Below are 14,937 nucleotides of genomic sequence, written 5' to 3'. Positions count from 1 at the left end.
AATGTGAGGCGGGTTGATAATGACAGTGAGGTTCTTAGTTAATGGCTCTGGGATCCTCCCCACGCAGAAGCATGCTTGAGACCCTGTCGAGTCTGATTTGACAGTAGTCACAGCAGGAACCAGACTGGGTGAATGGCAGGATCAGGTGTTAGAGAATGGAAATGAGTGAGCTGATGTACTTCTTTCCTTTAACCCAGACAGTTTTGAGAATCAGCAAATTTCTGTCTGTGAAACGGGTTGGGGTCCTTCGATAGCAGATACTAGATAATTATGACATAGAAGCATTGGTTTCAGTGGAAGCTTACAATGACCTACAGTAACACCAGGGAACGCTCCACATTTGGACGTACTTTGATTCCTCTCAAGCATTTTATTTACTTTGGGCGCAGAATAATCCCCCAGCCTGTCTGGAAAATGAGAACCAGAGCCTGCAAACCATTTTATAAGCCCCATCCTGTCCTTTAGGTGTATCTCCTCAGAGAAGCCTTTGCAGTGCTAACCTGGCACAGACAAGGGTAGATCCTTCTGCGAACAGCACTTTCCTTACCACAAACAAAGGAAGGGTGGAAGAGGAGGGGTGGAAGAAGGGGAGAAGGGAGGGAGGAAGAAAGGAAGATCAGCAACTCACCCACCTTTCTCTCATTTGTGTGAAAAAGTATATGGTTTGCTTTCTTCTCCTGGGCAAATAATTAAATGGTAGGTAGGTAGGTAGGTAGGTAGGTCAGTCAAGTGATAGACGGGTAGTTACCAAAATGTTTCTGAAGTATTTAATCAGCCAGTATCTGTTTTTGATGAAGACCATCCAGCAGCTCATTTGGCCGCTCCTTCTTTAATAATCAGCTCTTCCTCGCAGTAACCAGTTACGTCAACCCTGTGAGCAGACCACATGGTCAAATACATATTCAGATAGTTTCATCCACAGGCATCTGATTACAAAGAATTTTAACTGTCGGTTAATAGGGAGGAAAAAAACGTCTAATATGTCTATAGGCCTCTTGCCTCAGCCAAACAAGAGAAACCTACTTGTGTTTCAAGGAACTGATCTTATCCCGTCCTGTGTAAGATCCTGTGTAACAGATTACTTCACCAGGCTCCTAACGAAAGCAGCCTGCTGGCACCTTCTCAGGAAAGCTTCATTCTTCGCTTAAAACAGCTCCTGCCTCGACCATTGTCCAGTCAGACTTGACAGAGCCCCAGGCATGCTTACATGGAGGGATCGGGCAGGCTTTCTCCACATCCCGGCCAATGGCAGCGCTGAAGGGGGACCTTCGGAGTCTACTGAAGCCAGTATTTCACAGCAATTAGCCATTGTCAAGAGCTGTGCAGTTTTAGGGTTCAAATTCTGTTACCTTTTCACTAGATCGATAGCAAACTATCCTAAGGAGATTTTTTTTTCACATATGGAATTTATTACATACTTGGAAAGCATTTGTTATCAAGCTTTTTTAATGCATTAGTCAATTTCACAATTCTTTTGTATCATCTTTGGTATTAATAAAAAAAAAAAATCTTAAAACCAAGCCTAGAATAATGTCCCAGCCCCTGCCCAAAACCCCACTCTGGCCCTCCCCTGACCATACCCCTCCCATGAAGTGAAGAGTCTGTGGGGCCAAGGGGTTATGCCCAATTAAAGCCAATTTTTCAGTCCTGCTCCTGGTTTCTGGGATCCCCCAAGAAACCTCACGTGAGCCCAAACCTGCTTCCAGAGCCTACATGGGCCCCTTTCCTAGGTCCATCTTAGGGTAGACTGGCCAGTGGTGTAAACACCCAGGTCTGAGGTCTGGCCGAGGGGCGACTGTATGGAGGGCTGTGATGGCGTGTGGATGTGAGAGAGAGCTAGGTAAGCACACACGTGCAGAGGCGGCGCCTCAGGGAATGGGACAGAGCCAAATACAGCAAGAGAAGGGCCTGGGCTGCAAGCCAATGTTGCCCACACCACCCTGTTCTTACACAGAACTTCAAGGACTCCTGGCTTTCCAGGCCATTATAATCTATATTTATTAATCAAAGAAGGAAAAGAGAATAGCTCTTATTTAACAATTTGTAGCCTGATGAATAGATTTTAAATATTTAGACATCTTACATGTGCCTTCATTTGTACACTTGTCCCTTCCAGTTGTACACTTATCTCTGTCCATTCTCACTCTTTGTTTTCTTTTGGTCTCAGAAAAAGGAGTGTCCTCCTTCCTCCTCCAGACTAGAGCTTCTGACTGTTCCTGACCTCCTTCCCCACAGCATCCTCTCTGCCGCCTGCAAAATGCAGACACACCGCTCCCCCAGCGCCCCCTCTAGATGCTGTGCCGTTTTCTTTTTCTTTTTTTTTTTAAGATTTTATTTATTTATTTGACAGAGATAGAGACAGCCAGTGAGAGAGGGAACACAAGCAGGGCGAGTAGGAGAGGAAGAAGCAGGCTCTCAGCATAGGAGCCTGACGTGGGGCTCAATCCCATAACGCTGGGATCACGCCCTGAGCTGAAGGCAGACGCTTAAGGACTGAGCCACCCAGGCACCCCACAAACTTTTCCCTGATCTTGTCCCCACAGAGGTCCGCTGTTGATTCTGAGGCCGAGAGGTCACTAGCCACCATTCTCTGGGATGGCTGTGGTTGGGGTAATTGAGCACAGTGGCAAACCACTCCCTGAGACCCAAAACACAGATTCCCCACGGCTCTCCCCTTATCCTGCTTCGCCAAGTGCTGTCTCCCCTGTCTTCTCTCAGCTCTGTGCCCTTCTTCCACCCACAGAGGAGGATGCTCCCCAGGGTTCAGTCGAAGGGGCCCTCTGCTCTTCTCTATGTATTTGCCCTTGGCAGACATGTCTCCCTTCCGGGGGGGCGGGGGGACAGCCACATCTCTGACTCCATGAAATAGATTTCCACTCTGATCCTGCCCAAATGCACAATTTCCGTATGTTCCACCACGAACCCAACTTGCCTTCTGACTCCCTCTTTTTTGCATAAAAATTATTTAAACAGGAATTTTTCTACTTTTCATTTTAAGTACAATGGTTTCAGTTACAGTACGGGGGTTTTTTGTCAGCTAGCTCGGGCTAACCACCATTTATCACATGGTGGGGAAAAATGCATTCCAGCTTCCAAACAGCTTATTTGTAAAAGAATGTAGCCCACGTGGGAAAGGAAAGCGTCTTATTGCCCCAATGTGATTGCATCTATGCAATAAACACACCAGGCACACTCACAGATACTAAAATTCAAAGACGAATAAGATATGGCCTCAAAGAATTCAACAGTTAAAAAGGAATAGACATGAAAAGAAATTTTTGCATTCCCCTACAACACCTAGAGTCATGTTTTGCACATGGCAGGTGTTCAAAAGACAGCTGTTGATGGGACTGTCAGTTAGTGAATAGAAAGCAGTGAATCTTAAGCATTTCGTCCCTCAGTGGTATTCCCAATACTCCCAAAAACCTTTTGCCCACGCTCAGAGTTTTCTTTGCAGATGCCCCAGTGGCCCAGATACTCAGATCTATTCTTTCACATCAGTATTGTGAAAATTCTTGGAGGGAGATGGGAGGGGAGAAGGGAATTTGGGAGCAAACCCAACAGTTAAGAACCACCTTGCTCCAGTTACAGTTGCTTCAAGGTCCCAGACTTCTTTCCAAATTCCATAAAAATGCTACACCCCACTCTCAGCTCTAGCCTTTTCTCACGTGCGTTGTGAGACAGAGAATTAAAAAGGTATTTCCTAAATTTGAAAATATGTCATGCACTAAAGAATAAAAGCAGATTATAAAACCCACATGGTGAACGTTATCCATTTCGGTCGAAAGTTCTATTGATGTAGGGTGTGTGTGTGTGTGTGTGTGTGTGTGTGTGTGTGTGTGTGAATGTGCACCATCTTATACATACTCTGAAAGGAAATAAAAGCCTCAAAACTTACACAGCAAAACATTAACAGATGTTATCTTTGAATAATGGATCATGAATTTTTACTTTCTTTTTTTGTGCTTTTCTGTGATTTCTATGGTGAATACATTTCACTTTTGCGTTCAGGAAAAAAAAATCTATGTTAGTTTTCTGTTGCTGTGTGACAGATTACTGCAAACACAGCATCTGAAAGCAATACCCGTTTTTAGGTCATAGTTCTGGCGTTTGGAAGTCTAGGAAGGCTCAGCTGGGTTCTCTGCTCAGGATCTCATAAGGCTGGAATCAGGATATCAGTCAGACTGGGCTTCCTACCTAGAGGCTCTGCTGTCAAGCCCATTTGGATTGTTGGCAGAATTCAGTTCCTTGTGATAGTAGGACTGAGGTCTCTGTTTCCTGCTGGCTGTCAGCTGGGGTCACTCCTAGATGCCATTTCCAGAGCCTCACCCCATCGTCCCCCCAATCTCAGCCACAGATAATTCCCACATGTCACATCCCCCCATACTTCAAGTCTCTGTCTTTCCCTTCTGCTACCAGCCAGAAAAACTCTCTGCTTTTTAGGGCTTATATGATTAAATTAGGCCCACCCAGATAATCTCCCTTTTTTATTAACTCAATTGATTAGCAGCCTTAATTACATCTGCAAAGTCCCCTTTGCCACATAACATAAATTATCACAAGCAATATCCTATCATATTCACAGGTCCTGCCCACTTAAGGGGAGAGGATTGTGCAGGCTATGTATATGGGAGGGCAGGAATCTTGGAGGCAACCTTGGAATTCTGCCTACCACTGTGTGTGAGTGTGAGTGTGTGTGAGTGTGTGTGTGTGTGTGATTTTGAACTCTCCCCTGAGAGTTAAGAATGGAATTCTTGGTAGCCCCTGAAGCCCTCATCATCCTTTCTACCTCCTGCTGGGGCAGAAATCACATAAGAGGATGGACAAGAAGTGAAGGAGCCTAGAGTTTGTCTGCCTTTGTGTATAAACACACATCCATGTCTCTGGACTTCTCCATGGCCGCCCGTTGAGCACTTCTGTCCAGTAGCAGCCCAAAGAGTTGGAGGCTTATAAGTCTGATGACAGTTCTTTAGTGGACAGAGGCTTCTAACTCTCTGATTCTCTTGTCTGTAGTATGACATCGTTGGACACTCCGGAGACAGCTACAACATCGGTCTGGTTCCACTTAACAAAATCCCCAAGGACAATAAGCAAAGACTAGAAATTCTGAAGGTAAATACATTAAATCACCTCTCTCTTGTGAAAACTTCCACCAGATTAGGTAAAGTATCTTTTGATCACTGAAAAGATTCACTGAAGCAGCAGGAGTTACAGGAAAGAAAAAGACTTTCTGTTTTACAGGCATTCAAGCATTAAACTGGGAAAACACTCACTGTACCTAAAATCCTTTTCTCCACGCTACAAATTTTAAACTTTGTTCCCTATGTATTTTCAGTGTACTCAGTATTATATCAGGATTCTACCGCCTGGGTCCCCTTGTATATGCTATACAGTTCTTCTCAGCACATTGCAGTAAAAGAAAAAGAATGACCACTTTTCGAGTACACTCCAACCCCAATTTTATGTCCTTAGTATTTTCTAATGATAAATTAAATTTCATATACTTAGATCTACAGTAGAAACACACACACTCCATGAGCTTAAAGTAAATTTCCTCCATGGCTGTTGTTGTAAGTACAGTGTTTAGTGTTACAACTTTACTAGAAATTCCACCCATTCCTCATTTTTCTCCTGTGTCATGTCTATTCACAGGTCTTGCCCACCTTTAAGGGGAGAGGATTATGCAGGCTGTGTATACCAGGGGGCAGAAATCTTAGGGACTACCTTGGAATTCTGCCTATCACTGTGTGTCTGTGAGATGCCAAGTTTTATGTTTTCTTAGATTTTCTCACTTTAAATGGCAGCTTGAATTTCAAGAGTCACTGCAGCTGGAGAGTTTGGGAACATTTCCTGTTTCTAACCACATACAAATATCACTGTGTACTGTTGTCACTCTAAGGTGCAAATTAAATAGAACTCACTTAGAAATTTCCTATTCAAGTGTAATAACTGGTATTTGTGCATTCTCGTGGTCAATAGAAATGTCATTATGTTTGTTTACAAAGTTTCTCACCCGTGGCTTCTGTGCAACATCTCTTACTTCCAGACAATGCATGCCCATGCTCAGTTCTGCATGAGTGGGGACCACACGTTAGAGGGGACAGAACACGCCATCAAGGAGATTGTCAAAGAAGAAGCTGACGAGTACTTCGTCGTCATCTTAAGTGATGCAAACCTGTCACGATATGGAATACATCCTGCCAAGTTTGCCCAAATCCTGACAAGCAACCCTCAAGTAAATGCTTTTGCCATTTTCATTGGATCTTTAGGTGATCAAGCAACCAGGTAAGTGTCACCTCGGGATACAGCAAAGGACAAGTCTAGAGACACTTGAGTACCTGCCTAACACATGCCATTTCATGGGATTGGCATCATGAGGGCCAGTGGGGGGAAAGAAGGAAGAGTAGTCAGTAGAGCTCTACCCTCAAGGAGCTGATAGTCTAGTTGCGAGGCTGTAACAGCCCAGCTTATGTTTGGAGGAGCAATAATAGTTTTAAATTAATTATTTTCATCTTATATTTAATCCAACAATAGAGAATAAGTAACAAATTGATTTGTCCACTAATAAAGTAGACAATATTTTATATATTTTGCACTTAACATCAGGGTTTCTCAAGCTCAGTTCTAATCAGTTCAATTACTTTGAATATGATTTCATGTTCAAATCATATTCAAAGTAGCAAACTTTTCCTAGTATAAGAGATTGTATGTGTCTATAAAATGTGTATATAAATAAATATAAATAATATATAAAATGTGTGTATGTATAGTGATCAGCTGTATACAGGCATATAGAGAGACATACACATAAATATGCGTGGATAGACATACATGGCTAATATATAGATATCTATCTATCTTAGATATCTCCCCTTATATGTGTGTATATACCCCTTCTCACTGGGGAGACAGGCAGGTGAAGCACTGGGAGACAATGTAAGACAGAATATATAGTAAGATGCTACACTGAACACGTTGAATATTCAGTAGAGAAGCCTGTGGTCAGATAACAAATACCATTATGGATGAACTAAAAGGAGAGATCTGGATTTGATTTCTCAAACGCACCAACATTTTTCTTTTTGAGTTATAAACAGAAAGAACCTGTGATTTTTCTTTGCTTGAAATATTTGTATGAAGCAGAAAACACAAATGAAAGTATATCTCCCCCACCCCCCAAAAATAACATCCCTGCCCAGAACACATACTTTTTTGTTATTCCTGTCTTTACCTGTCACATTCTGAGACATCAAGTCCTGTATAGACTAGGAAATGTTTTAGCCTCCAAAGAGCTGACAACTTTTTCTGTTCCCTTCGCTTTGCTCAGGATTGCAGAGTAAGGTTAAGAACTGCCTTAGTATCATGTCACTTTATTTACAGTCACTTTATTACAACTGACTGCGTTTTCCTCAGTTTTATATTTTAGCCTCTTCTAGAACTGCCATGTCCTCAAACGCAAGCCATGCCTTTTCTACCCAGATTTCCTTCAGACCAGCCCGGTATTAAGCAGACAGCAAGTTCAACAAATACTGGTTGAGCTGAAATAGTTATTTTGTCTTTCTAGTGAACAGATCCTGTTTGAATACTTAAGAAAGTACAATAATACCCTTGTGGTTTCCTAGGGAAATGGTCCAACATCCACTGGCAAAAGATATGTTGCAGAATTAGCTGGTCTACCAGGCATGCCAAATGTATGATACTACACAGGATGGTTGACTTTTATTAAATGTCATTCCAAAACCAAACTTTGTTGGCACAATGAAAGGAGGCGTTCTTTTGGCTAGAACTGTGTCTTGTACTTTCATTGCTTTCAAAAATGGCCCTTTGTTCCAAATGATAAATTGCCATTTAAAAAAATTATCATAAGCCTATATAACCTTGGAGTCATCAAAGCTGCAACTGTGTAAGTCAGATTGCCCTTCGTGTTGTATGATGTGAGGGGGGAGAAGGAGAGAGAGAGAGGGAAAGAAAGAACGAACCACCTGGGGTTTGGCTGGGCAACATTTCTGGGGGCCTGTGTTCTAAGGCAGGGAAAGCACTTAGAAGTACAGTGTGAGACCAATGCATTTGCTGGACCCAGGTGAGCTAATCCCAGTTTCATCCCTAGGGCTCTCTTCTGCCAAGGGAATACCGGGAAATGACAGTAAGAAAAGGAAGGAAATTTCTTCTTTTCCAATTAACTGATTTTCTCACTGAAAAGACCTTTCTTTCGGTTCACTGCTTTCAGTGTGCCTCTCTCTGTTCTGTGGCCCTTCCAAGCCTTTCATTGCCTGGTTGGTGACAGCCCATTCCATTGCAGGCAGGGGCAAGGTATTAGAAAGTAGAAATTTCCTTTGGATGCTGTGGGTTTGCAGGGGCAGGAGGTGGAAGGGGAGCCTCCATTTGCAATGGTAATTTTCTTTCCCTTTCCATCTGGCAGGCTTCAGAGAACTTTACCAGCTGGCCGGTCCTTCGTTGCCATGGATACCAAGGACATCCCCCAGATTTTACAACAGATCTTCACCTCCACCATGCTGTCCACTGTTTAAAATGGCCCTTCATCACCCTGATGACCTCAGGGATTTGAAATAAGATAGGAATAAAGAGTCCCCTGAAGAAAAGACGACATCTGTAAAGTGAACCTGTGCGATGACTAGAGGATTCTGGCGTTCCTGGCTCTTCCTGGGCTTGCTCAGGAATCAGAATTCAGGAAAGCAGCCGGAGGGGAGCCTGGGCATGAAAATCTACCACCAGAGATGGGTTCACAGGGAAACAAGTTGACCTGCGTTTTATAAAAGGTCAGGGGTCAAGGAAGGCAGTCTGAGAATTATGGTGCTTGGTTTGTATACAGAAACCTGAGGGAAAGATAATTCCTTGCTTTTGCCTTAACACAATGTCTGGTCACCTGACGTAACAGAAGGGATTCTGATGCCGTGTTCTACCACTGAGATACAAGTCCGTGTAAACTCACCCAACCTGCTCCTGTCCAATAATTATTTTGATTTTCTCCTCCACCCTTTATCACCCAGCAAACAGTGATTTTTATAGTATTTAACCCACTGCAAAGTCTTCTAACAGCAGTATTTTATGAAAGGTTAGATTTTTTTCAATAATTCCATTTTCTTGGCCAGAGCCAAAAGGAATCACAAGATCCCTGCATTGCCTCCTTTCCCATCTGACTTTTTAAAAGACTCTTTAAATAATGAAGAGCAAACGTCCTATTTCCATGCTGCCAGTGTGGGAGGATAAAGGATGTCTTGCCTTGAACTTCCTGTGTCTTCTTGTTCTTCCAGTACTTCTCACAGGTTTCACGTATTTCCGTGTCCAAAGCGTAATGCTCGAAATAACGCTCATCGTTTTACTTAAGGCAAAGTAAAAACAAGGCAGTATGTTTGAATGGAATGGGAACTGGAGATTTCTTTAGCTGTTAAAAAAAAAAAAACTTTTTTTCAAGATTCATTCTTCTTTCTTTCAAAGTGCACTTTATTCCCACCTACTCTTGGGCTGACCTTTATCAACAGGTCCAGTGTCACTTTGTTTAAAATCAGATGCCACAGCCAGAGTCAGGCTCTGTCCAACCACATAAGCTCCTCCCCAGCAGTGATGCAAAGTCAGAATTGCGGGGAGCCCCAGTGGATGCTGTGCTTTCTTGTCACAAGTTGGAAAAACCAGTCTTGTTAATAATATTACCTTATCTGCCCATATATCATGAAATTGTACAGATTCATTTCATTTTAATCAATTATAGGAAAGAAGACACCCATTTGTTCCTCCAACTCCCTCTCAACTGTCAAAGAAATAAAAGCAATCAGATTCCCGATGCAGTACTGTCCAGTGAGTTCGCATGGCTCGTCTTGTTTTTCCAAACGCTTGCTCTGCAATTTCAATCCAATAAGTACCTTCAAAACTGTAACCACACTAGTAACAGTAATAATAGTAACAGCAGCAGCCACTGGCCTTTACTGATTACTTACAATGTCCCAGGTATGCCAAGTGATTTCATGCATCATTCCATTCGACCCTCAGAATGATGCACGTAAAACGGGTATTTTTTACCTCATTTTACAGATAAGGCAAGTAAGTCACTGTCCGTTTAACATCCTCCTTGACAAATAAGGAAACTGAGGCATAAGGCAGTTCAAGGAAACAGGCCACACTCAGAGTCCGTGGGGGAGAGCGGGGCTGGGCTAGCCCCTTTTCTTGCTTTATTCTTACTGAAAGTCAGCTCTTGTTGAATTTGCTCCTTTCTCTTCTTGCAACCTAACCACGGTTCATAGAGCTTCCTTCCTCTCCCTGGTACTCTCCCTGCACACATTTGGGCACTCAGAGGAGGGTGTGGGTACCGAGGACAGGAGCCATTGCTGGAGGGACACCTCTCACCGGGCTCTCCTGGGCTCAGCAGCAGACTGAGGAAGTGCCCGTCCCAACAGCAGCTTAACCCCTGGGGGTGCCCCCTCTGCAAGAGGGTCACAGCCCCCAAATGCTTCAGCCCAGAATCCAAGAGTCAGTAACAGAATAGCCTTTTAACAAATCCTGCCTGTGCCCTAACCACCTGAGTGAGCAGAAGCCACTTTTTTTTAACATGGGAAGAATGTTCTCATGTAATTCAATTTCCCTTTCCCCACTGGCCAGACATCCTTGCAATTGTTATTTAAAAAAAAAACAAAACAAAACACGTAACTCCTGACTTATTTGTAAAAGGGAAAGATGATGGGGGAGGGAGGGGAGCGGAGAGAGAGGAGCTGAGAAGGGTTTATTTTCACTTCTTGGAATACCTAAGAAGTTTGTGCCTTTATTATTAAATGTACTTAATTATAGGCCACTCCAAGCTGTTCCCAGGCCCTTCTTAGGGTCAAGACATTATAATAAATGCATTGTTTGCCTCAGGGGGGTTCCGCTGAAAGGCGTCTGAACCAGCTCAGTCTCCGTAGTGAGCCCGTGTAATGCTGAGAAGGTTCATTGTGGCCCATGAGCACCAGGAGGAATGAAGCCTATGAATGGCCGCCGTCTATGTTGTGTATCCCCCTGGAATCTTTTGTGTGCCCCAGCAAGATGACCTCATCACACATGGGGCACCTCCAGTGAGCCCAGCCTCGAGAAATGGATTGGAGCGGGAGTACTTGAGCCTGTCACATGTTTGGAATGAATCATTTAATTCTTTACGCCCTTTCCTGTGAACTGTCAGAGGAGGAGAAATCCATCAATGCCAGTGGGATTTTCTCTGAACAAACTGGAGGGCTTTAAAAGCCATTTAGAAGTAGTTCTCCGTGGACTGCACTGTCGGTGTTCCTGAACAGCCAGCTCCAGAGGCTTCAACCTTCCCTCCCCCTGGCTCCTTCCTGTGCCTGTCAGCGCAGCCAGAATTAAACTCCTCCGAGAACGGAGCAGAGAGGTATGGGGCTGGGGCAACAGGACGGTATTTCCATTACGGCCCAACAATCACAATTATGAGAGAGATTCCACAAGTTCTAAGCCAATGTCTCCTGCCTGGACTATTTTTCTGGAATTGCTTCAAAGAATAGTCACATGTTCGTTTGTATTTAGTAAATTGTACATTACTTTTTCATCTTAGGAAATAAAATGTCCACTTTCAAAAAAATTATTCCAACCAGTAACATATCTGGCATTTAAAATACTTTGATGAAGAGTCCAATTTGCTCCCACTTTCTGGCCAGGGTATTATCATCAAGTTCTTACCATTGCCTTTCCTTTACTTTTCTTTCTCAGATTTGCTGCAGCAAAAGTACAACAGGTAATGGAAAGGAATTCCAGTGTTCGATTTTGTGGTAGAAGAATTTATAAACTCTAAGTAGTCAGTAGAAAGGAAGTTCTAGATGCTTCTGTGATGTGTGAACTTGGGCTTGTCACTTCTGGGTCTCAGTTGCTTCATCTATTTAAAATTAATTTAAATGTAAAAAGTTGAACCAAATTATCTCTAATTTGGTTCAGTCCCTGTTTCTATATCTCAAACAGCCAGTTGACTCTGTCCCTCACATGTCTTACAAGAACCACATCATTTCAGTGTTTTTGCCTCCAGAACCCCACAAACAGCCCCTATTATACAAAGGATTTGAGCACCTAAACCCACCGCCCCAACAATAGTGTTACTGGCAGAATATGCTTTCTAAAAGCTACAAACACGTCATTAGATTTGGACAAGCAGGGCTTTCCCCCATCAGCTGGACGGATATTTCTGTTGGATAGTCATTCACAAGATTTCTGCCCATTGTCTCTTACTTTGCATTTTGCTGCCTTAAAATAAAACTCCCTATCTGCTGATCTGCACAGTGGGATCAAAAAGGATCAGGAATTGGAAAACTACTGGGTGCCCAGGGCTGACCTTTGCGCAGCAGGCCGAACAATGCGCAATTGTGTGTGTGGTTTTTTTTTCATTGTTAAATCCTATAAACAAAAATCTCCTCCAGAGGGGGAAAAAATGCTTGCCAAGCAATCTTCTCCAGTTGAAAATTATCTGACACTCTTTTTTGACACTGAGCACCGTTTGGGGCTTGCACCTCCAAACAGAGACCGTGTCTGTCCTCGCGGCGCGCACGTCAGCTTTGGAATGCCAGCCTTACATAATCTTAGAATCGAGTGGCGCTTGTGGTATTTGGCCACTCGGAGCAAAGTATAACACTCTGCTAAGGTGGTTTGGATCCAGAGCGTGGCGAGAACATCACGTTCGGCTCGAAGAAATCTCAGCAAGGGACACGTCAGCTCTAAGGAGCGTCAGCCCCCACACACACGGTCCTCTCCCCCAGGCCAGCGCCAGACTCACCTTGCTCCTCTCTCCTTGCAGGCTTTTGTGAAAGTGCTTTGGGGCCGCCAGCTCTCTCCCTGAAAAAGCAATCCATGTTTGTCTATCAGCTCTGACCCCAGAGATGGTGGGTGTGACCCCAGAAGAGTTTTAGAATATCAGGATTTCTTAAAATTCCGTACAACTCTGAAGCCTTAGAAATAGGAGCGAGTGTCCTGGAAAGGGAAGGGGGAAATGCCAGCGTGAACATCCCACAGCAGGTTTGACTCTTTATGCTGGGCAGACTGGGGCAAGCAAATAATGAGCCTGTCAAGAGTACTCTGTGTAACTGGTCTCACGATGCCATACATGAAGACTTTTTAGTTGAAATGAAGAAAAATAAGCATGTTTACTCAGACAGGACATTAATGTTGGGTTTTTAAGTGCAATATATTTCTAATAATAAATACTGATGCTAATTCAACGAGACTGAGCATTTCTTCATTCCAAACTAATTAAGACGTGCATTTTTTTTTTTATCATCGGGGCTCCAGGGTGAGTCTTAGCAAAGCTGGTGGGTCCATTTTCTTTTACCAAATATTTTCTGGCCCATATAAAATTCAGCCCTGAAAACACTGGCCCAGAATGGAGCATGTGTGGGCCCAGTGGAAAGCAAACGACAGCTGACCAGCCTTGGCCTTGCTCCTGGGGGCTGGGGGGAGCCCGGGGCTGGTGAGGAACGCAAGGACTTCTGCAGCATGCCAGGACGCTCAGATGCCAGGGTATTAAACACACACAGAAAAAAGAGGGCAGATGACAAAGGATACCTGGGAAGGTTCAGGGCTTAGTCAACCAACACATTGTCTGGGAAATATACCTGTTTATCGTGCGGTTGACAAAGAAGGGATTTTTACCTGAAAAGTGTCCTTTGGGGCCTTGGATGTTCTGAACGACTATTTTCAACGCTGACAGAATATGCATGTCGATCCATTGCCGGCTCAAGTACAGAGATCTGCTATTCAATAGCAGTGCCCAAACCAAAGAATCTCTTTTCCTCTCTGAATCTCAGTGGAGACTGGAAGAAATGGGAAGGCTCTCCGCAGAGGTGGGAGCGTGTGGCAGTTCCACAAGACGGCCTGAGAGCAGTCAGTCACTTGGCTGGCGTACAGCCCCACGCAGCTGGCCTGGCTCCTCGCCCCTCACATCTGAGGTCTGTCTTCAGAGCAGCATTTCCCAGAGAGAGGGGCTTCTCTTTTAAAATACAAATAGCCCTGAGAAGCTATCCATCATGCTCATCTTGGTTAGAATTCCTTCATTCACACGCTTTCCTCCAGGCCCCAGCTGAGACGAAGGTTCCCGACAGGGACTGGGACCGGTGAGGAAGTAGAAGGGGGCGGGAGCATCACCCAAGCTGGGGACCCGGCTGGGACGCAGGGTGCAGGCACGAGACAGGGGCACATGGGGGTGACGTTCTTGCCTGGGGCTGCGCATGTGGTCTCTCCATCCTCTTGAGAGCTCACGGCGAAGGCTTTGTCAGGTGTGGATGGGCGGTGGTTTGCTTCACGGCAGCCCCGCTTTGTTAGAGACACCCAGATTGCACTTGCATTTTGCCCTCCCGAGTAGGGAGGCTCCACCTTTCTGGCATCGGGGTTACAGAGTCAGGCGCAGCGCGCACACCAAGGACGTGATTCCCTAGCAAGGGCAAGGCGCTTGAACATCGGGCCGCTGCCCCCCAACACCTGGGCCATGTGTCTGGTGAAGTCAACAAATCCGATTTCTTTTTTCAGTTTTCCAAGAGAACTTTTACCCCGCACTGTGGGCTTTTCCAAAGAGAATTTATGTCCCTGAGAGGCCACAACCCTTCTTGGAAGCCACTTCCCTCCCCTGCAGAAGCAGGGCCAGTCCACACCCAGTGGGATGCGGGCATGGCAAGCCATAGGGAGGTTCCTGAGGAAGGAGCCGTGGAATTCCCGAGTTCCATCCTGGTAAGGACTGGAATGAGATCAGCGGGAGCCTCTTAAACTCAGAATGTTCCTCCTGTACAATGGGAGTATTGAGTTTACCGCTAGGAAGGTCTGGAGAAGTCTGTAGAAGCGTCTGTAATTCAGGCTTTAGGAAGAAGCTGTTTGTGTAACAGTTTCTAAAAACACGTATTATTAGCATTAAAAAAAATCAAGGACCTTTGAAAAATGAGTGTGGCTTCTTAAAGAAAAAAAGCTCCT

General features: G+C 44.5%; 1 protein-coding gene across 1 annotated transcript in view; it reads left to right on the top strand.

The window, feature by feature from the left end:
* Positions 1-13,199, top strand: part of VWA8 (von Willebrand factor A domain containing 8) — a 342,760-nt gene extending 329,561 nt beyond the window's left edge. The window contains exons 43-45 of the mRNA XM_045810950.2: positions 5,014-5,112; positions 6,047-6,285; positions 8,420-13,199. Of these exons, the coding sequence (XP_045666906.2) occupies positions 5,014-5,112; positions 6,047-6,285; positions 8,420-8,528 (447 nt within the window). The 3' untranslated portion in view covers positions 8,529-13,199. The remainder of the gene's footprint in view (positions 1-5,013; positions 5,113-6,046; positions 6,286-8,419) is intronic.
* Positions 13,200-14,937: the final 1,738 nt, after the last annotated feature.

The sequence above is a fragment of the Ursus americanus genome, chromosome 10 (assembly GCF_024610735.1).
Source record: "Ursus americanus isolate L20-20 chromosome 10, mUrsAme1.1.p, whole genome shotgun sequence".
In the NCBI taxonomy this organism is placed as follows: Eukaryota; Metazoa; Chordata; class Mammalia; order Carnivora; family Ursidae; genus Ursus; species Ursus americanus.
Note: the sequence above shows the minus strand (reverse complement) of the source record. Positions and strands in the feature narration are given on the sequence as shown.